This window comes from Chaetodon trifascialis, chromosome 22 (genome assembly GCF_039877785.1).
Source record: "Chaetodon trifascialis isolate fChaTrf1 chromosome 22, fChaTrf1.hap1, whole genome shotgun sequence".
Taxonomy (NCBI): domain Eukaryota; kingdom Metazoa; phylum Chordata; class Actinopteri; order Chaetodontiformes; family Chaetodontidae; genus Chaetodon; species Chaetodon trifascialis.
Genome location: NC_092077.1, coordinates 1,498,553 through 1,522,404, shown reverse-complemented (window position 1 = coordinate 1,522,404; position 23,852 = coordinate 1,498,553). Strand labels below are relative to the sequence as shown.

The 23,852-nt window shown below is 40.3% G+C and overlaps 1 protein-coding gene across 1 annotated transcript in view; it reads left to right on the top strand.

Moving 5' to 3' along the window:
* Positions 1-23,852, top strand: part of tmpoa (thymopoietin a) — a 42,191-nt gene that overhangs the window by 2,396 nt on the left and 15,943 nt on the right. Inside the window, exons 2-4 of the mRNA XM_070992581.1 lie at positions 4,629-4,746; positions 14,568-14,723; positions 15,539-15,660. Of these exons, the coding sequence (XP_070848682.1) occupies positions 4,629-4,746; positions 14,568-14,723; positions 15,539-15,660 (396 nt within the window). The remainder of the gene's footprint in view (positions 1-4,628; positions 4,747-14,567; positions 14,724-15,538; positions 15,661-23,852) is intronic.

The window sequence follows — 23,852 nt, the reverse complement described above, 5'->3', positions numbered from 1 at the left end:
GATTATTGTAAAATGTGTGGTACCTTCTCTGTGTGCGTTTTTGGACTCAAACAGGTGTGCACGCGGATGTGTCTGGTCTGGACTCCTTTGGGGGAGTCTGTACATAATTACTGAAAGAAGGGTGTTAGCAAAACATAGGTGTTGAGTAACAAATGGCATGTGTAACATGTGGGAGGTGACAGTGTTCATGTTTGTCTCCATTCACTGCTGCTTGTGGTGTGCCAGGTGTTATGCTGCATATTTCCTACATCTGTCAAGATTTACATTCACGTCACTTCTTCTGTAAACTCACTGTAGTCGTGAATTTATTTGGAGTCAAGGTCATCTGACTGTTTGGAGCAGCGGCTCTGCAGCAAGGTGTGGACAGTGACGATTATTGATCTTTCATGAGTTTTCAGATGATGAATTGTTGCTCATGGGGAGAGGGGATATTGTTTATCTTTGGCATCACAAACCAGACGTGTCTCATGCAGTGACGTGTGTAGTTTCGTAAGGGAAATCTCTATATTATAAAGTATGTGATTTGACACAGATAATGTAATGATGTACTAGCAGGAATGCAGGGAGGTGGTGGGCTTACCCTGATAGTGGTAAAACATACATTTCAGTCAGGTTATGGCATAGAAATTATAATGTATCCTCAGTTAATGAAACTGATCACATGTGAAATCATTTTTTTTTATGTTATACATTGACTGGACCCTTATAAAGCTGAATTACAGTTAACTTAATAAAGGGAAATACCGATGTGTCACTTTCTCAGTTTAGGCTTGGAGTTGGTCTGCAACTAATGTTTAATGTCAGTGTCTTTCGGTTGTTTTGTTTAGTTGTTTAATTCATAGAAGATATTGCAATGCTGAATGCATTTTCCCAAAGCATGAGGTGACGTTTTAATCGATTATTACTTGGATAAAAAGAAAAATGTCATTTTTTTTCCAGAATGTTATTTAAAAAAATATATATGAATATATATTCACCATCCTCTTGTACAAAATCACAATAAAAGAATGAAATTAAATAGATGTACTGAGAATAAAAGGGAAGTGTGACTATATATATTTGATCAGATTTCTGTTGTGAAGAGAGAAAGGGTTCACTTTAGCCTGTCTTGGACTCATCCGTTTTGATGGACAAACGCACATTTACAGATTCATTAAAAACAGTGTAACAGACAGAAATACCTTCCATCTGTTTTCACTGTTTTTTGATGGATCAAGGTTTACCTGGGGCATTGGCTAATCAAACGTTAGCTTTGAAATAGCTTTATTAGGGGTCTGACTACATTGATCCATCACAAAATGACAAAGACGAGGTGTGTCTGTCTGTTGCATTTGCTTTAAAATTCAAACCTGTAATCCCGCATTTGTCCACTGCATCGTTAGTCTCTGTCTAACGAAGCTGCCGCCCTTTCCTTTAACTTCTCACATGAGCTACACAAGGTGCAACACTGGCAGCTTACTGTCCCATCTCAGGAGACTTTATCACAAGGTGTGCCGTGCATCATAACATAGACCCAACTAACCGATGATGCAATTTGTTGCCAACTGTTTTGATAATTGATTTATTTGATTAGTTTTTACAGCCCCAGTCTGAAGTTAGGGTGATGAAATTCTTAGTTTCAGCTCAAGTTTGTGATTTTTGATAGACCAGGGAAAAGTTTTGGAGCAGCTGGTGTCACTATCTTAATGCTTTTGCTTCTTTCTTGAGAAAATACTTTTCTTGGGTACAGAAATTTTGTGTGTCTGCATCTGTGGTTAAAAGTCTGTGGCTGTGGAATGAGATTGCGTGTGTAATTAGTTTTTCCTTTGTTTCTGAGGTAGTGCAGCCTGAAACCTGATGCTCATGTATGTGAGAGATGATTGGCTGCAGGTGGAGGATGCCGTGCAGCTCAAACATTCATTCCTTACATTTTTTAAGTGGTTAACTGAAGTCAGAGAGGCTTTTTGAAGTGAACCTTAAAGGCGTGCATACTTTGTCTTTCATGCTTGAAGTTTCCTGGTATTGGTGAGATTTAGAACTAGCTCTAAAGTAAGAAGAATGTAGGACACCATGCAAATGGTTACGGTTAATCTCAGCAGAGTAAGTTATGGCTAACCACACATACTCCATTGTTACTCAGCCAAGTAGTAAGTTACATCATGCAGCAGCAGGTCCTGGCATGTTGTGCCCTCAAGCTACTTCATGCATGCTTTAGTGCAGAGTTGGATAGGAAAGTCTGGCAGTGTTTGTAGTGAGTTTGCTCCACAGAGCTCAGGCCAAGCTGAGCTGTGAGCTCAGAGTTCAGCTATGCCTTTAAAGGCCAGGGTGTGGTCTGCAGAGGCAGGATCACAGACCCTTCTTCCCTCCTCTTCTCCTGCTCTCTCCAGCTCTCTGCTATTATTATGAAACCGCCTGGCTCACATCCAGACCAAACCCACTGAGAGCCAGATGCAGAGTAAGACCATCTCTCTGTGTCTCTATCATGTATTACATACTGTAAACCATGGTAGCACCTCATGCCTGACAAATGAAGCCAACACAGAGAGCCAAAACTGGTTCCAAAAGCCAGTCAATCCCAATAGACCTCTATATTAAAATGGAAAGTTTTACAGAAGAAATAATCATGTTTACAGTCTGGTGTAAAAAATGGTTTTGCCTCTATAGCTTATGTCCCCATTCATGACAAGTGTACAGGGAGGGATTTTTTTTATATAACTCACTAGTTTAGATTGTGTTAAGGGATAAAGCTATGCATAATTACAGGCACGGGCACATTGAGTTTGAGCTAGCTGCTGGGTTTCAACAACCAGGCTTCATTGTGCTCACCTCAGCTCCACCCCTTTGCCCATTTTTGGGTTAGCCAGGAATTAATCGGAGTCTGATGGCCGGAGTCACTGTCACTGAGCTTCACAAGCTCTTTAGAAACCTTGATGTCACAGAGACGGCAAGCTGGATGAGTGGCAAAGAAAATATTCTCTCAGTGCTTGCTTGTTACAGCTACATCTGTCTGTGTATCATAAGAAGGGATGCACATTTTAAATAGTCCCATGAATCAGAGATGCTTTAATATAGATTTCATTGTAGTGCAGTTTTTGGTCAAATCCTTTATTTAGGCATCTCTTCAATCTAATGCCAGTCTGATCTGATCTGGTCTGATCTGACCATCCTTAAAACTATTCACATTTTGACATATGATTCATTTGTGTAGAGCAAATGATATTGTTTGTGTGCTTTTCATAAGAGAAATAGAGACTTATTGTGGCTACATAAGTGTTTTGTAACCTCAGCTCATCTACTGCATGAGCAAAAACACACATAGTACAGTGATAGCCTGAATATATTGTCCATGTGGACCTTGGTACAGGGAAATTGAATTGAAATGTCAACGTGAGGTCACATTGTGTAGGAAATGAAGCAATAACATCCCATTCTTAAGTCTGCGCACGATATGGAAAACTATACTGGTTTAAGTGTCTGGGATCCTGACATCTTCAACTTGTGGGTACAAAGCATGTAGATTAATAAGTAAAAAAAGATGCACAGATTCTAGTAGTCAAAGTTACAGCCTTCCATCAGAGAGACTGGACTGTGGCTTTTACTGTGAAGCAGCTACACGAAGCATTTTGCTGTGCTGACTGGTGGCACTGCACGCTGTTCTTTTTCCACTTTTTAGAAGCACAGTTCAGTATTTTGAAAATAGGATGACATGGTAGCGTGTGTAATTGGTATGCATCATATTTGAGCAAAATATTTTCTGCACACACACTTCATTTATTCAGCGGCAGAGCTCCCTTTGGCTGTGAGTTGAAGAGGAGGGCTTCATTTCAGAGGCAGCTGGCTTCAAACACAAAGTAATTTCCTGTGGACTGGTGTATGAGGGCCAGCTTCAGCCCAGCACATTCTTTACTATGAAGAAATGCCTGCAGCATCTCCTCATGAAGTGGCCCTTTTTCACTATTCATCAGGAAATTGAAGGAAACTCCTGAGGTTTAAACCTCTTCATGCACACAGGCACACATGATTTGGAAGATAAGCTTCAACCCAAGGACTTTCCCACATGTATGTTTATCGATTATGCATGAAATGAAGTAGGTTGCTGGATTTGTTTTCAAAAATGGCCTTAAAACAGGCATTCAGTTATGTCAATTCAAAGCACTGTTGTGTATAATTAGCAACCTGGTAAACAGGTTTCTGTAACCCTGAAATCTTGACAAACACAGCTTTCTTCTGAGAGACCATGAACTTAGCCAGCAAAAGGCAGTTCACAGGAAGAGTTTGGAGTTTGAACATGTGGATGGGGTGAGACAGAGTCCATTCAGGCTTTAGGGTGTGAACTGAGCAGCCATTATCACAGCACTTGAAAATAGAATCATCCCATCATTTCATCACCCGAGAGATGACAATGTGCTGTAAATAGACAGAAATCTTTGGACTTCTTAGCATAAGAGAAAACATTATTTCTTTATTTATTTGTGAATCTTTGTGCTTTAACCAAGAGAATGTCACATGTTAACACTCTATTATCTTAGCAGGCAGTGTACAGCCCACACCCAGAAACAACAGAAACTGTTGTCTGACTATTCTAATTTTTTTAAGAGTAGAGTGTATCATTGTATCACCATCTAGCCTGCCCTTCCCTCCTCTCACAGAAAGCCACCAGGAAAACAGACAAGGTTTGGCCTGATGAGCTGGATGTGACTCTCCTGACCGACCAGGGCCTAAAGGATGAGCTGCTCAAGCACGGAGTGGACGTGGGGCCGATTGTGGGTGAGTGCTCACATTACAGAAACAGCAACAGGGTCATATGAAGTTAAAGACTGAGTTGACATCTGCCCTCTGCCCTCCATACACAGATGTATGACTGCACTTCATACACTCAGAGATTGTGTGTTACTGTCACACACTGCACACAGGTGACAGAATTCGCAAGTGCATTTGACATGTTGCCTAATAACCATTCTGGAAGTGATTGCTCTGCAATGTGTTGGTCAGTAAGTTTATGATATGTGTCTTGCTATGTTAAATTCACAAGCTGCTTTTCTAATATCAGATCACAGTCATCACAAACAAATCAAAAGCTTCTCGCTAATTCCGTTCTCTGTATTTGTTACACACAGCCCAAATGCTTCTACTCTGCTGTTTTTCTGCCAATCTTAAGATACAGTCAATGTAGTTCAACACTTCCTGCAGATTTTTCACATTAATAGCCCACCATTCATAGGATGGAGGGTGATTTTAATGTGAACTATCTATAGCATGGTTGGGGAAACTCTGACCTCCGGGCCATATGAGATCTGGCCTGCAAGGCAAATTCATAAAGCATGAAAGAAAATAACATCAAATAGTAGGAATACAAAACTAATGAGTTGCGTAGTACTACCAAAGCATTGATAATGGTAAATAGTCATACTGAAGATTGAAGAAAAATGAAGAAAACACAATAGTCTCTCTTCCATACTTTGCAGTTCAGCGTGTAAATACTGAAATTTTATCATACATCAATGTAGTGATAACTTCCATGTCACCAGAAAATACACACAGTCTTAACTACATATATTATATCTGTTCAGTCCGGACAGACATGCATAAACATGACTGGTTGGCGGACACGTACAGATGACTGTGTTATTTGGCTTTCATAGTGGACATTAGCCGAGAAGCTCTCAGAGCTGAGCCTCTAGCTCCAGCCAGCTTCTAACAAGCAGTTCCAGCCATTGCAGTGGTTAGTGTGATATGTGTTTCAGTAATTTAGTATGGTGCTTGAAGGGTGTGGAAATGGAAATGGCCTTTGATTAGGGCTGGGCGATATGGATCAAAAGTCATATCCCGATATATTTAGGCTGAATATCGATATACGATATATATCCCAATATTTTTTCTGCAAAGTGAGAGCAAATGTTCAGTCAAAGTCAAAGCCAAAGATGAGATGTCACAAGTAGTTTTACTGAAACTGGCTATTTCAATGAACAGTTGCAAAATCAAATGAATAAGTAATCAACAGGTTTCTTCACCTGGTTCATAAATAAAATGCTCAGCTGTTCAAATAACAATAAAATGTAAACATCTTATCTTATCTTATCAATGTTTTTTTTAGTTTGACAAATGCCTTATTTCTTCTTTTTAACAAATCCACAGATGCAAATAACGAACATTACAAAAGAACAAAATATGACAAACCCTAGTAAGGGCAGCATTTATATATAAAGAAAGAACAAAATAAAGTGCTCAGTTTAAGAAATTTCTTATCTGAACAGTCTCTCAACCAGTCGCACAAGAAACAGACTAACAACTCAATAAACATTTTCCCCATCTTTTTTTTTACTTTGATAAACAGTAGTGCTGTCTTGAGGTAGACATTAGAAGACAGACAAGCGTAGGGCTGGGTGATATGGCTGAAAACTCGATCACGATATAAGTGTTTTATATCGGTCGATATCGATGATTATTGATATTAATACATTCAATTTAAACATTTTTATTTTAAATTTAACCTTCCTCTGATTTATAATGCTTTGTGCCTTTTAGATGATTTGTCATAAGGCACTGAAGCAGAGTACTTCTGCATGGTGGTCTGCTGCTTGTGCGGTGGTGCTGCGGTTGCAGATGTTGTTGGCCGTTGGTGAATATGGCTGCGCTCCAAAGGGTGAGCGCGGCTAAGCTGGTTAAACAAGTTTGTCATATTACCGGTCTTGGTGGGGACGACAGTCTTGCATAAGTTACAGACCACATTGGTCTGATTACTCTCCGACTTATAAAATCCAAAAAACTGCCATACTGGCGAGCTGACTTTCCCTGTTTTATTGGCAATTTCTTCGCTCGATACAGCGCTCACTTTCTATTTCTCATCCCACTCCTCGCGGAGCATCAAACAGGAGACAACGTGATGGTGCAACCGAACTTGATACGGTTACATGATTGGCGTGTTAGCGTGTCTCTCTCACTGATCAGCGATTACTCCCTATGTTGCTTAGTTACCTGAGAGCGAGTGCCTTTGTTCATGCAACCAACCTCGCTTCGCAACTTCAGGATTCTTCCGATGAAGAAATTATTGAATTGATCTTGATTACGTGTCTATCGCGAGACATATTGCTATTGTTTTATCGCCCAGCCCTAGACAAGCGTGTCCTCCTTCATTTAAAGATTTTGTGCGAGAAACACCAGCCTGTCAATGGCATCCGGCTTCAGAGATGCTCTGTGGCAGGTCACAACATTGCCACTGCAGCTGAAAACCCTTTCAGAGGGTGAACTGGTAGCTGGTACCAAGAGATACTTTTTAGCCAGGTGGCTTAGAGCTGGAAAGACAACCTTATGATCTTTCCACCACTTGAGCGGATCACTGTCACTCTCCACACTTGCTGACTGCAAGTAACTTGACAGTTCATTTTCAATAGCCCCCCTCTTGGTTGGTGCAGTGGTGGTGGCTGTTCGCTGCTTGCCAGTGTCTTCTTAGCTTTTGGTGCTACTGCTGCTTCTCCATGTGGAGGCTCAGGCAAAGTGGGCACACGTAGGTAAGGCAGCTGACAGCTGTTCTGATCATCCAGTAGCGTCTCCACCTCCAAGACAGCTCCGTGCTTCAATGCATCGACTTATTCACTTGGGATGTAGGGGCCCTGAACCGTGGATCCACAAATGAAGCCATCTCCAACAGGTCAGTAGTGGCTGGGTCAGAATACTTTCTGTTGAGGTACTCAACAATGCTGGTCTTGATTGATTTGATTTGATTTGATTTGATTCGACTTTCGTTAAAAAGATGCAGCACAGGTTTCACATATGATAGAGTGATGTACTCCTCACCTGACAAAGCATCAGGAAAGTCCTGGAGAGGTTTCAGGACATTTTTGACTGCTTCTAGGACTTCTAAGTCCTGCCAGGTAGGGACAAGGTGCTTGGTCTTTTGGTCACTAGACAGGACTTTGGCCAGTGCTCCTTCCTGCTCCAGGACTCTCTGTATCATCTGCTGCCTTGATCCCCAGCGTGTGGCAGACTCAGTTATGAGTTGGTGACTTGGCAGACCCAGCTGAATCTGGACTTCAGCAAGATGTCTCCTTTTCTTCCAGCTGTAACAGCTTACAATTCTCTTGCATGGAGAAATGGCCCGGGTGACGCACTGCCATGTCCTGTCAGTATCATAAAAAACTATTAATCAAATGGGCTTATGTGAGAAATTTGACTCTGGTTTCACTTGAACACACATTTTTGCTATTTTTTAATGCTACTTCATATTTCTACTCCACTAAACTCCACAATGTTTAGGCCTACATGTCAACATTATTTCTTTGCAGTTTGCTCTTTCAATCCAGAGAAAAAACTATTGTCTATCATAATAGCTAAATGTATGTTACCTTGATGATATCAACAGGCTAACCAGCTTTTTAAAGTCATAATTACCTCACCTTTACCAGCTGTAACATCAAAGTGGTAAACACATCAGTGCAATCCAATAATCTAATAAATATGGTTCTGAAATTTGCCATTCTGGATTGTAAGTGATTTTACTTTTAGCACTTTAAGTTTTGTGTTGTATTAATTTATTTAACCTCTATCAATTTTTCAACAGAGACCTGGCCAAGACAGCAGCATAAAACACAAAGTTGCAGACAGACACACAAAGGAAAATAAGGAAAAACTAATGTTTTTGTTAAAAGTAAAATATCTGAAGACTCCTTACAACATTGCACTCACCAATAGCCAAGGTTAGTCTGGGACCGAAGCACTGCATCCTCAGCCACTTGTTCAGCTCAACCGCTTTGATGATGTTGCTCCCGTTGTTGGTTGTTATAGCAGCCAGATGCTTTTCTTGGAGTTTCTAGCTTGCAATTGCGTCTTGCAGAGCCTGAGCTATATGCTCACTGGTGTGATCCTGGGGGAAATAACTTGTTTGGAGACACGCTGTTTTCATCTCTCAGTCTTGAATTAAGTGAACTGTCATGCTCATATAAGGCTCACACGTCCTGCTTGACCACATATCGCTGGTCAATGCAAAATGGGTCACGTTAGCAAACCGGTCAGCAAGGCTCTGCCTGACTTCAGTGTCATTTGTGGCAGTGCTTCTCGTGCAAAGTAGTTGCGACTGGGAAGCTCATATCTCGGGTCCATAGTTTTCAGTAGCTTTTTGAATCCGACTTGCTCCACAGTTGCAACAGGGACCATATCTTTAGCAATGTGGTAGGACACTGCTTTAGTTATAGTACACCACTTGTCGCTTAAGGCACATAAGGCACACTGCAGGAAAATGAAGCTTGCCGTGAGCTTTGTTTCGGGGCTGGAGCTTTTTTGGGTTGTGGACAGCTTGTGGCTGGGGCTTCTGCAGCACGCAGTTTCACACACTCTTTGTACTGCAGCTCGTGCCACTGTTTTAGGTGGTGAAAAAGATTTATAGTGCTTCCATCCCTGGCTGTAACTTGTTTTTGACAATCCCTACATATAATGTGTTGTTGTTGCTCATTGTATAGTTTGAATTCAAACCATCTCCAAATTACTGAGCCTACTACTTTTTCTTTGACTAACCAATTCCTCCTCCGCACACTCCGCAGACGTTGGTACTTCCTCCGTGTTTATTGAAGACTGCCGGTCGGAGTGACTGTTCCTGCCCCTCCCCCCTCTGTGCATGTAAGAGGAGGGGCTGGGGCCTGGGGGAGCAGACAGTGCAGAGAGCTCTGGGTCAGCACAACAGGTTATGGAGCAAGGATCACAGCGCAAATTTGAATTATATCGATATGCGATATGGTCTAATTCCATATCACATTTAAAAATATATCAATATCTTTTTTATATCGATATATTGCCCAGCCCTACCTTTGATATAAAAACAGTTCCCCACTACTGGATTAGCCACTGTTGGAGGAAGTAGTTAAATCTTTCACTGAAGTAGAAGTTACAATACCACAGTATAAAAATACTCAATTACAAATAAAAGTTCTGCATTCAGAATCTCTCTGATGTACGTACAAAAGTATTAGCATCATAATATACTTTAAGTACTAAAATTGAGTACAGAATGCCCCATTTCAGAATGATATAAATTATATTCCTGGATTATAATTTTTTGATTCATTAATGTGTCTATCACTATAATGTTGCAGCCGGTTAAGACGGTGCCCATGTTCATTATATTAGACTACTGGGCATCTTAATCTCTAATAATAAATCAGAATGTAACAGTTGATTTTATTTTATATTAGCAATAATGATCTTAATCTGCAAAGTAATAGTGTAACTTGAATAAATTTACTTAATTACATTCAAGCACCAGGATTAACACAGGCCTTGGCTGCAGTTCCATTATGTCTAAAGTAAATAAAGTAAAATTTTATCTCTAAAGTCTCTGACAACAATATCCAGCACGTGTCTACAAGAAATAGCTGATAGCTTCCAACGCACTTCAGACATGTTACTGCTAACAGTTAGTCAAGGGTTTATGACTGGCCCAGGTAAGTGACGTAAAAGAAATAACTAGTGCTGTCAAAAATATCGCGTTATTAACGCATTAATGCAAATCAATTTTAACGGCGTCATTTTCTTTAATTGCGAGATTAACGCTCTTTTTGACCTAGTTTACTTGTAGTTTTTTATAAGCTGTGGCCACTTCTAGTAACGTAAGAAAAACTACAGGATCCGGTTGTAATGCGGAAACAAAACAATAGGCATGCCCCACGCATGTGTTTGGTCTTGCCTGCTCACTAGCTGCAAAGGAGTAGGCTACTGGTTTGTGTGGATGTCACGTGCGAAACGCTGAATTGGATGTGAACAAGATTCTGAATGGAAAGTTTAGTTTCAAAAAGTTGCCAGATGGGTCGACTGACAAGACCAACGTTATCTGTGTGTATTGTCGGTGTGAACTGAGTTATCACCGTAGCACATCCAGTCTGAAATACCACTTGATGGCCAAACACACGGCGAATGCAAATTCTCCGCCAAAACCAGGTGACAATGGATGGCTTTCGACAGAGGCACATGGATGCTAATATGTTCAAAGGAAACTTAAACGAAAGTTTAAGCCATCGTTTAACTGCACGATAGCCTGAGTCCTAGTTTACAGTGATGTGCACTTTGTGACTTTATTTTGGATCACCCTGTGTTGATCCCTTAGAAAGGGTTGTTGAAGGGGCTTTTTTGTAACCAAGTATTTATTTTTTGTCATGTGTTTATTGGCAGTGTTAAATTGTGTGAGCTTGAATTCATTCAAATGTGAATGACTGCTCAAAGTGAGAATGTTAGTGTGAAATATAACACTACACGTTGTTGTTTTGAATTAAAAAACATTTGCACAAAGCAAGCCTATCCACTTTTCCATGTTGATAATAGTATTAAAATGATCATTCAAGGGACATTTAGAATAGATAAAAATATGTGATTAATTTGCGATTAATTGCGAGTTAACTATGACATTCATGAGATGGGAAGAAAAAGTAACCGATCCTTTACAAAATGCTCTGTTTGACTTGAGGGTGACAATTTGCAGCTGTTGGCCAGTGGTGCTGAAAGTCAGTCACAGCACAGGATGCTGAGACAAGGTCAGTCTGTATTGAGACTAGGGTTGGGTGTTAATCTGGTAATAAGGTATCCCGCGGTATCTAAAAATAGCGACGGTATCAGTTTCATTACCGTCATTAAAAAAATGCTGCGCATATAGGTCTATAGGGGTCTAACATAATTGTAGCATCGTCATAACAAAAATGAAGTCCACTCCATTCAATTTATCTGGTTGAATTTTCACTCGAGAAAAAGGTGACTGTGCAAAAGTACATGCTAAAAAATGAACCTGAGCAGTTTTACAGGTTTTAACACAGGTATGTCCAGGCGCTCATATGGGTAGAGTACCGTTATCTCGTCCAAGCACACGGAGAAACTCCTCTGTTGAAAACACTTTTTCAGCCTTTTTTCTGCTTGCTATTGTTCTTAGCTCTCATAAAAGGACAAAATGCAAATAAAACTGTAAAATAACACTTCGGTCTGCTCAGCAGAGTCCTCTGTGAGCGCTCTGCTCTTTCATGAGACAGAGCGCTGAAACTAACTGCGTGGTTACGCCGATCAATAGCTCAGCGACCCGCCCACATTCACTATAGAAACACCAATGACGATCCAGAAGGAAGTAAGCCCAGAGATAGGTTATTGCATGAAGAGCGCTCCCTCCAATCTGGAAACCCCCTCCTCTTTATGAATACAAGCAGGACCTTTGTGATTGATCTCAAACTAAGGCAGAGTCATAGGAGGAGACATTAGCAGCTTTTTTTCGGGCTGGAATATAACTTTTGACCACAAAACAGCAAAGGTAAGACATACTGTATGATTTAGCGAATTTTTTTTTTCTGCTACTCTTTGGCTGCCAGCTCGCCGAGTTTTCGTCGCACAGTGAGGAGGCAGACATCTTCGTGATCATCAGACTCTCTGCTTTCATATGATACCGGGCTTTGGTGGTTTGCGTGAAGTGGTGAAATCAGCAGATGCAGTGCCTTTGATGTGCGCTGTTTTCGTGTTTGTTGTTAAATGCGCATGTAATTTTGTGGGGTATGAATTATGTTTTGTTTGGGTGGCAATGCTTGGTGGAGGCTTTTAACTGAGTTTCTCCCCGTCATTCTGGTATGCTACAAGTTAGGAGCATTGACCGTCTGAACTGCGCGCATGTCACGCTGCACTGCAAGTGATTTTAAATTAGTCACGGTAATACCGTATACCCCGGGAAAATGTGGGGAAAGTTTGACGGTATCAAAATTTGGATACCGCCCAACTGTAATTGAGACATCATACAAAATCTGCGATAGTCATGGTTTTTTGTATTAAATTAAATGGGCAGGAAAACTTATCTTATAGGTCTAACATTTTACAACAATATGCGAATATTTGACACTATAGCAGACAGCAAACGTGAACACCAGAATACTGTATGTCAAAGCAGCCAGAGCAACTGCACATGCATAAGAACTACAAAGAGATGAAAAGGAGTAAAAGTCAAATGTATCTGTAAGAGCTCCCCAAAGTGAGCACTGTTGGCCCCCCTGCTTTTATAAAGAGGCAAAGAGAGTGACTTCCCTCAAAGAACTGAATAAACAACTTGACCAAGTGGTGCTAAGGGTGTCCCAAACCAGAATAGCGAGCAAGCTAATAATTTAGAACACTCGACCGATCAAAGAAATACTGTAGCTCCTTACCAGGCTGAATACGTTACTAATGTTATTCCAACCATCAAAATAATAGTCAAAATATACATGTTCTTGCTTGCCTGGTGTACTTACCTCGTCACTTGACATTCTTCACAAAAGGGTAACTTTGTTAATCTCAGTGTGTATTCTGGGGTTGTTGTTTTTGTGTTTCACAATACCTTGCTGAGTAGAGAAGGGAGTGGGAAGGTGTGGCAGATGAGCTCATTTGTTTTCCTCTGGTGTGACATCTAGTGGCTGAAAATCTCACATATCATTGAAGGTTCAACTATAGCAGGAACAGTGGTTTCAAATGTGTGTTGGATGTTGTATGGGAAGCCACGGTCAAAACAATAAATGGATACCCAACTGTATGTTATGTGATATTGATGCTGATTGACTAGGCCAGTTTGGGGTTTCTTGTATTTTGACCAATTTACTGAGTAGCTAGAATGTTCTAAGAAAGATTTTATCTTTTTACCTCAAGGACCTGAAAGCGACATAACATCTTCTTACAGAATAATGTTGTGCCATGTAATGGATGATAGTCTGAATCCCTTTAAGGTTGCCATTCTGCCGATTGCTGCAGAGAGGTCTGATCCCATTCATGAAATCAACCCACTGGTAGTGACAGAGGCCATTGGCGATGTGTTTAGTACCCATCTCATAAGATTTAGAAATGACTCTCTGAACCATAATTTTATTAGGTTGGCATTAGTTCAGATGCTTTGTGAGTGTTAATAGATAACTATCTTCCTTTAAAAAAAGCAGTTTGATTGGAATGTATGAGAAATGGACTCTATTTATATAGCACTTTTCTAGTTTGACAACCACTCAAAATGCTCACACAATTATTGCCTGACCTCTTTATTAAACTGACTGTTCGTTTTGCTGCTCCGTGAATTCTCAGACCTGTAGTATTAAAGTGCACTTGCTGTTACTGCCAGTAACCACATGTGTTGGCAAATCAACCAAGACTAAAATATTAAGGATTACAACTTTGTGGTTAAACTGATTTGGACATTTGGGTTCACACATACTGTAATGTCTGGAAAAGTTCTGGGTAGCAGTGAATACGGCAAGCGACAGAAATCAATTGTCAATCAGGCATGTACAAAACTCTTTAATGAGATTTGGTAGATTTTTGTAGAGGTAGAGATTGTACACGTGAGTACTGACAACTGTAAACCACAGCATCTCTATAAGAATTTTGGAGAAATGATAATAGTGAATCACTAACCAGCCCTAATTAAGTTTAGTACAAAAACACCACCAAAACCACCAACAAGTTAGTACTCCATCTAGAAGAAGCTTGGCTCGTCTTCAGTCAGGCTAGTGATGATTCATTTCTAGTTATTGAGGAGTTTCCCCCTCATTGCCATTTAGACACTGACATGTTACATCATCGTATGCAGGTTTCATTAAATTTCTCCTCTCTGATCATCCTCCCAGCATCCACCCGTAAATTGTATGAGAAAAAACTGCAGAAGCTGCTGGATGATGGTCCTGCACAGCCGCCGCTGCCACAGCTGATTATCACAGAGATTATCACAGAAGTCAACCACAACGGCAACTCTGAATCAGACATGTACAGTGACAAGGAGGATGGTAAGAACAGCATTCATATTGATTGTATGCATGACAACAGTAGATTTAAGGTTTATGTGCCAAAGTGTAAAGTTAATTTACAATGTAAGTGCAGTATGTATTCACTTTTTTTACTTTCCTTTGAAGTGCTGTAAAAAGTTTTTGCAAGGGACAAAGGTGATATTATGTATTGCCCCAATGGCGTATTGTATAAGAATGTTATTTAGGCAACATGGTAGGCAGATTGCAAGGTGTTGCCAGCCATTAAACATTTGCATTTAAATTGGCACGTACTTTCCAAAGTGAAGTGCAAATTTTCAGTTTCATGCCCTAACTCTTCAGCAGTCACTCGTTGGAGTTCGCTATGAAAGCCAACTTGCAGAGACTTGAAACTTGCATAGTTCGTTCACTATAATTAATAATGCTTTGCCTTTATTTTTTTGACCTAACAGTGTTGCGACTAAGAGCAGAATGCAGTTGTACAGTGAGTCATATTACACATGAAAAGTCTTACTTCAAGTTAGCTTCCAAAAAGTTCTTGCATTATGAGCTGTGTTGTCAAAAGCTCAAACTAAAGCACTGACTATGAACAAACATGGAGGCCTTGAAACTACTTTAGTGAAAAGAAATGCATTGCCAAGGCAGTGTGTGAGACCCTACCTGCATTGCAGCCTGTCTTTGGTAACAAAGATGTAGGTGACTTATTTGTACTGAAATGAACGTGTCCGTTCTTTTCAGTACAAATCATTGACGATGATAATAACATCATGGCTGTCTGAAGGGTAAGAAACCAACTCATTTTCATAAGCTAATCAGGCTGTTCTGTATTTTGTCAGAAGTGACAGCACCACCGGAGCCAGAGCCTGTGGCAGAACCTGAACCAGCTCCAGTGGTGGAGAGACCACTGAGGAGCCGAGGGAAGACGTCTGTCACCACCCGCAGCAGTCAGAATCACATGGTAAGAAACAGCTTTTCAACAAGTCAGCTTTAGGGTAATTCTTCAACTTAAATTACTCACAGCTATAAAAAAAATTAATACATCAGTTAATACACCTTTACATGGACTGTCCACAACCATTGGACCTTTTGAATAGAGGCCATTTTGGACCATTCACCAGTATGCTATCATAGAGATCATAATATTAGTTTATGCCAAATGTGTTATTCTGCTGCTGTTGTACTTCCTGAGCTCATGAACTGTGTTGATAAAGATCTGTCTGAGTGGTCAACTAATTCAAATTCACTAATATCTATGGTAGCAGTAATTTGGATGTTGAGTCATTTGCATACTTGAGAAACTATAAACCTGAATGATACAGGGGTTGTATATTTCCTGGTAATTACCGGTTGAAGAAGCCTATAATTGAAAGCAAACTGTAATGTTTCCATTCTGAAACGCCTGCAGTTTGCCACCTTTGACAATTCTGCACTACAGTAAGCGGTACTGACATTCACTGCATATGTATTTCACGCCAAATATCCGTGAAAGGCCAGTGTTACTTGATGATATCTGACAGCAAACACACTGCCGTCCCCGTTCCTTACCCATGTTTAGTATGACGTCCTCACGAGGAACAGCTACATATACAATAAGGTATGTTCAATGAACTCTCATGTGTTTTCCTTTTTGGTTTGGGTAGTTTGGGCTGATGTGAAAGCAATCACTCAAATGCTGGTGCACATAAAACAACCAGACCAAGGCCGCCTCAAAAGATGGGTCTCGGACTTCCGGTTAAGCCATGCTCGAGACAGACGCAGAGTAATTTGCTCCGTTCCAGTCGTTATTAAAAATACCCCCCAACTCGAAAACTTTAACATGAATACTCTGAAGGGCAAGATATGAGTGGGGGGAAACAAAAAAGGGACGATACGAACCGGAGAGGGAGGGCAACTGAACATTTCAAGCCTAACAAAAACCAAATGGAGGCGACTGACGAAGAAAATAGCGACCTGCTAGCTAGCAGTGATGGTGGCGAATCTAAAGACGAGCCGCTTCGGGAACTGTGCGCTATTTCGAATAACATTCGCGACTTCAAAAATGATGTTCACTCAGCTTTTTCTGACCTCAAGGAAGATTTAAAAAAAGACTTCAAGGACGAGTTAGCAACACTGAGACACGAGCTAAACCAGAAGCTAACTGAAGTCGGGACCAGACTTCAAGGTCACGACCAGGTGATCAGCGAGGCAGAGGAGCGCATTTCGGATATGTAAACAAGCTACGATGCAACGAAAGAGGCTCTGCTGAGTCTGCTGAAAGAGCAATGCAGGCTGCAAGAAAAAGTCACTGATTTGGAAAGTAGGTGCAGAAGAAACGGCATCCGGGTTTATGGTGTATTGGAGGGCGACTCAATGATAAAGGTTATGGAAAACCTGCTGACCATGGAGCTGGCTCTCCCCGACGGTATGTCCCTGCAGTTTCAGCAGGCTCATAGAGCTTTGACCCAGAAGCCAGGACCTGACGCTACACCTCGGTCAATTGTGATAAACTTCCAGCAGCATGATACCAAAGAAACGGTATTGAAGATGGCTTGGAAAAAGAGAGTTCATCTTAACAACAAACCGATTTTCTTTGACCATGATTATGCATACGAGGTGATGGGAAAACGCAGAGCTTATGGGGGAATTAAAAAAGCGCTGAAAGAAAAAGGCATTCACTTCCAAACCCCATACACGAGGATTGGGATCCACTGGAGCACCAGCCCACAAACCTACGAGGACGCACATCCAGCTGCACAGGAACTACGGGCACAGGGGATGGAGGTGCCGCTGTCCGAGAGGATCCGGCCTCCAATTTAGAGGAGAAGATAGAGAAGGCGTTCCCATGGCAACAAGCGGCCGACGAAGGAAAACAAATGGGGAGGCAAGTGAAGGAAAAGCTCCAAGAGTTTAGAAGATCATCCCAATGTTAAAAGTACTGGATAATAAGGGAGGTGAACTATTCCTTTTTACTCTCTCTCTTTACTTTATTACTTTAAAACTTAATATGTTGAAATTACTGTAAATCACCGACTGAAAGGAATAGTAATGTTGGACTCATTAGTGGACATGGAGTGAACCAGTAGGTCAGCCACTACACCACTAAGGAGGGCCTAGGGCTGGGCGATATGGCTGAAAACTCTATTGCGATATAAGTGTTTTATATTGGTCGATATCGATAATTATTGATATTTTTTATGACCTATTTAAAATAAGGATCAGGGGAAAATACATTCAATTTAAATATTTTTATTTTAAATTTAACCTTCCTCTGATTATAATCCCCTCAGCTATCAAGGCAGAAAGGAAATGTCAACACAACCATGGAAAACACTCATAATAAATGTAAAAAAAAGTGTAAGAATGTAAACCGAGAGAAACCTGAGAACTTTTTTTTCTGCAGGTTTAGTGCAGAAAGTTCAGAAGCTGATTCACCCTCTGGTGAATAAAATGTTTTCAAATATGTGCAGTGTTTTGGAAACATAGCAGAAACTTGACATCTGTAACATACATACAAACAAACAAACAAACTTGATAGCACAGTAAGACTGACTGAACTATAAAACCAGCCTTGACATATGAACAACTTTAGTCACTCTTCTTACTCTAAACATACATGAACTATTCAATTATATTTTTATTGCAAGTGTGTTTAAGAAAAAAAAAAAGCACGTGTAAGAGATGTTTGTAACCTGGCTTCTCCACAGTGCTCAGTGAAGCATGTCTTTAGCTATATGATATGCTGCTGCCTCCGTTATGTCTTCGTGCCTTTTAGATGATTTGTCATCAGGCACTGAAGCAGATACCTCTGCATGGTGGTCTGCTGCTTGTGCGGTGGTGCTGCGGTTGCAGATGTTGTTGGACGTTGGCGAATACGGCTGCGCTCCAAAGAGTGAGCACGGCTAAGGTGGTTAAATAAGTTTGTGGTATTACCGGTCTTAGTGGGGACGAAAGTCTTGCATAAGTTACAGACCACATTGGTCTGACTACGGTCCGACTTATAAAATCCAAAAAACTCCATACTGGCGAGCTGACTTTCCCTTTTTTATCGACAATTTCTTCGCTCGCTGCAGTGCTCACTTTCTATTTCCCATCTCACTCCTCACGGAGCATCAAACACGTGACGAGATGGCGCAACCGAACTTGATAATGTTACATGATTGGCGTGTTAGCGTGTCTCTCTCACTTATTAACGATTACTCCCTACGTTGCTCAGTTACCTGAGAGCGAGTGCCTTTGTTCATGCAACCAACCTCACTTCGCAACTTCAGGTTTCTTCCAACGAAGAAAAAAAAATTATTGAATGCTTTATCGAACGTATTTTATATTGATATTGATGTGTCTATCGCGAGACACATTGCTATCGTTCTATCGGCCCAGCCCTAGGAGGGCCCCAACCATCCAAGAGGGGTTTTTCCCTCCACCCACCAACAGGGACCTTAGAGGGACAATGGTTCCTCGGTTACAGGAAGTTCTTGCTTTTGTTATAGTTGTTATTTTTGTTATGACAAGTGGAAATGCTTGCTCTTGTTCTACGTTCAAAACAGGGGAGGAAATCTTTTTTGTCTACAAGGGAAATCTACTTTTGTTGAGGTCACAGCATCATACAACTCTAGATGTAGCTTGTTATATACAGGGACCAGATAATGAAAGTAGTGTCTCTAATTGTGAATGGACTTCGTAGCCCAGTCAAACAGAACAAAATCCTTCTTAAACTAAAAAGAGAAAACATACATATTGCATTTTTGCAAGAAACCCACCTGATGGAAGCTGAGCATGAAAAACTTGAAAGACAGGGGTTTAAATATGTCTTCTCCTCAAATAGATCTAAACACAATAGGGGAGTAGTAATACTAATTTCAGGAAAGGTGACATATGAACATATGTCTACTATTAAAGACAAGGAAGGTAGATTTATAATGATCTGTGGGAAGGTTGATGGAAATTTGTTTACCATATACAATGTGTATATCCCTCCTGGTTCAGAACCAAATTTTTATACCCAAGTAATAGCGAGGATCATAACTGATGCACAGGGGACTTTAATATGTGCTGGTGACTTTAATACTACACTTAACCCAAACCTTGACTCAACTGGAATAAGAATACCTCGCTCCAAAAAATAAAAACAAACAAAAAAAAAAAACGGAGAAAATTGATTTACTACTATCAGAAATAGTGCTATGCGATATGGACAAAAATTTATATTCCGATATAGGTAATTTTATATCCCGATACCAATATATATCCCTATATAGTATTTTTACTTAAAGTTATTCCTCTGATCTTTTCTCCTTTTATTTATATAACACATATTTTATATATAAAGGGACAAGACAATTAAAAGACAATAAAAAGTCTTTTTAGTATCAGAGTCCCTCTTTTTGTTACTACTTTCTGTTCTGTTACTAGACAATTAAAAAACAATTAAAAATAAAATAAATAAAACACAAATATCAAATGGACAAATACCATTCAAAAATATCTGGTACTGCAATCAGGTTCATCACTTCATAGTTTGTCGCATTTTAACGCTGTCTCTGTACTGTTCTTCATGCCGTGTCTTTAAGTGATAGAAAAGACTAGACGTGTTCAACTTGTTGGTGGCATGTTTTGCAGATTACCGTTTCTTGGTGTCTGCCTTTTTAAATCCAGACCAGTGCCAAACAATGGAGTTTTTATTCCCTGTTCTCGGCACCAATTCCTCTTTGGGTTCTGTTGGTTCAGCGTCCATTGTGCTCTCCATCTCTGCTACGTTGTTTACGCCCATGCTCCCGCTGGCTCTCGCACGCATTGTTGAAAACGTTACCAGTGCCGTAACGGAGCTCTTGCAGGTGATGTAAACTCCTACCGCAAAGCAGTAGCGTTGCTACAGTTACATTAGCCGAGCTAACCACTAACCCTAACCCTGGTCCAGGACAAAGCCTGAGCCAGCCCTAAATATAAGCTTTATCAAAAAGGAAAGTTTTAAGCCTACTCTTAAATGTAGAGACAGTGTCTGCCTCCCGGACAAAGACTGGAAGATGGTTCCACAGGAGAGGAGCTTGATAGCTAAATGCTCTGACTCCTGTTCTGCTTTTTGAGACTTTAGGAACCATAAGTAGACCTGCATTCTGGGAACACAGTGTTCGAGTGGGGTGATAAGGTACTATGAGCTCTTTAAGATAAGAAGGTGCCTGGCCATTTATGGCTTTGTAAGTAAGGAGGAGAATTTTAAATTCTATTCTAAACTTTACAGGGAGCCAGTGCAGAGAATTGATTATTTTTTAATATTTGGAACAGACAGTAGCAAAGTACAAGACTGCCATATTGGAGGAATGGACCTTTCAGATCACTGCCCACTCCTTAAAAATGACCTGTAGAAGGAAGCTTATACACTGGAAACTAAACCCTAGTGTACTCAACAACAACAGGACAGAACAGTTTGCAAGAGAAATTCAAGAATACTTGGAGTTTAGCGATAATGGAGAGGTTTCTCCACCCATACTCTGGGATGCCTGCAAGGCAGTAATGAGAGGGAGGGTGATTGCAGTAACGTCTTTTCTTAAGAAACAAAGAGAGGTAGATATTAAGACCCTCCAGACTGAACTCAAAAACCTAGAATCTGAACATAAAGACTCAACAGACCCAAAAGTTAAAATAGAAATAAAAAAGAAAAGAAATCAGATTGAAGAGTTATACTCTCAAGAGATTCAAAAGAAGTTGCTATACACAAAACAAAAATACTACGAAGTGTGCAGTAAATATTCAAAACTATTAGCATACAAGCTAGGAAAACAACAGGCAGACAATGCAATATACAAGATAAGGGACCCAAAAACCGACATAATTTACCACCAAATTCAGGAAATTCAGGAAACCTCAAGTCAATACCGACCAGAAAATGGAGACACTATTCAAATCCTTAAATCTACCAAAACTCACAGAAGGCGAAAAAATAAAATACTAGCTTCACAAATTTCAAAAGAAGAAATTTACTGAGCTAAAGCTCAAGACTAAAAGCTAATAAATCCCTAGGTGCGAATGGATTCAGTTCAGCATGGTATAAGAAACTGAAGGAGGTTTTGACACCTATTTTATTAAAAACATTCAACTGGGTCCTGACTAAAGGGGAAACCCCCACGTCATGGAAAGAAACAGTTATATCTGTTATACCTAAGGTAAGTAAGGACAAATTAGACTGCGCAAATTACAGACCATTTTGTGTGCTTAATTTGGACCATAAATTATTTACTTCAATAATTACAAAACGACTTGAGAAAATTTTACCCCATATAATCAATATGGATCAAAGAGGTTTTGTTGTAGCATGTCAGACACACGATAATATTAGAAGATCTCTACAAATTATCAGACATCCATCCATCCATTTTCTATGCCGCTTATCCCTTTCAGGGTCGCGGGTGGGCCGGAGCCTATCTCGGCTGTCAACGGGCGGGAGGCGGGGTACACCCTGGACCGGTCGCCAGCCGATCGTAGGGCACATACACACAACCATTCACGCTCAAACCTAGGGACAATTTAGAGTCACCAATCAACCTAATGAGCATGTTATTGGTCTGTGGGAGGAAGCTGGAGTGCCCGGAGAGAACCCACGCATGCACGGGAAGAACATGCAAACTTCACACAGAAAGGCCCGACCCGGGAATCGAACCTGCAACCTTCTTGCTGTGAGGCACGCGCACTATGTGCTGCTCCACCGTGCAGCCCAATTATCAGTCATATAAATCAAAATAAAATACTGGCCATGTTGGTTAGTTTAGATGCCGAAAAGGCTTTCGACTCAGTCAGATGTAAATTCTTATTCGATACTATGGAGAAATTTGGTTTCAATCATGTAATTATTAATACATTAAAAGCTCTTTATGATAAACCATCAGCTAAGCTAAAAATCACAGACTAATTTTTACTGGAGAGATCAACAAGACAGGGCTGTCCCCTAAGTCCGATCCTATTTGCAATTTTTATTGAGCCATTGGCACAATGGATTAGACAGAACAACAAGATCACAGGTATAAACATGGCAGCAGGTGAACAAAAGCAGGCCCTGTTCACGGATGATGTGCTTGTTAGCCTTTCAGACCCAACAGAATCTCTGCCAGCGTTGATGTCTATTTTAGATGAGTATGGGTCATACTCAGGATATAGATTAAACAAGAAAAAACCTCAGGTCCTTAGTTTTCACTTTGATCCCCCTCAGTGTCTCCGCTCCAGGTGCCATCTAGACTGGGTCAAAAGCTCTATAAAATATTTTGGAATTTTCCTTCCATTAGACATCAAAACTAGAAGAGATAAACTATGGCCCCCTCAAAAAAGAAATTCCAGCAGACATCCATAGATGGAACTTGATCCCTTATCTAAATATCAGTTCTCATATAGATACGGTTAAAATGAACATTTTACCAAGACTTTCATATCTGTTTCACTCTATACCAATAGAGAAACCAGAATTGTACTTTAGAGAGTTCTAGATTCTCCTCCAGCCTACAGAATTCTTTCCAGATTTATATGGGCAGGGAAGAAACCAAGAATAAAATATAAAACTTTACAATTACCAAAAGAGAAAGGTGGATTAGCTCTCCCCTGTTGAGAAATCATTACAGAGCAGCTCAAATCTGACCATTAGTGGGATGGTGTACCCCAAATTATAGATCAAAATGGAAAGAAATAGAAATGGCAATGGGAAAGGGACTACCAGTTAGTAATTTAGTTGTAGATCCTTCATTAATTAATCACCTCTCGGACCCCAACAAACCATTGATAATTGGCTCTTTGACAACATGGGGTGAAATAATTAAAAAATATCAACTGAAGAGAAGAACCAAACTGCTTAAATGGTTTCCAAATGATCCAGATTTTATGCCGAATAATTATGACACAAGGTTCAGAAATTGGACAGAAAATGGACTTAAAGCATACTGTACACTCTTAGATCAGGACAAGGTTTTGAGTTTCTAAAAGAAAAATTTGGTCTACAAAATCAAGATCACTTTAGATATTTACAAATCAGGGATTTTATGAGTAAGAAATTCCCAAGGGATACTGCTTCAGGGAGGGATGAAATTCTTAACATTTTTCAAGGAGCCTACAAGAATGTCACCCTCCAAAAGATAATATCCAAACTGTACTCCGCTCTCCAAAATCTTGGGGGTGATCATACTTTGGATATTAAGG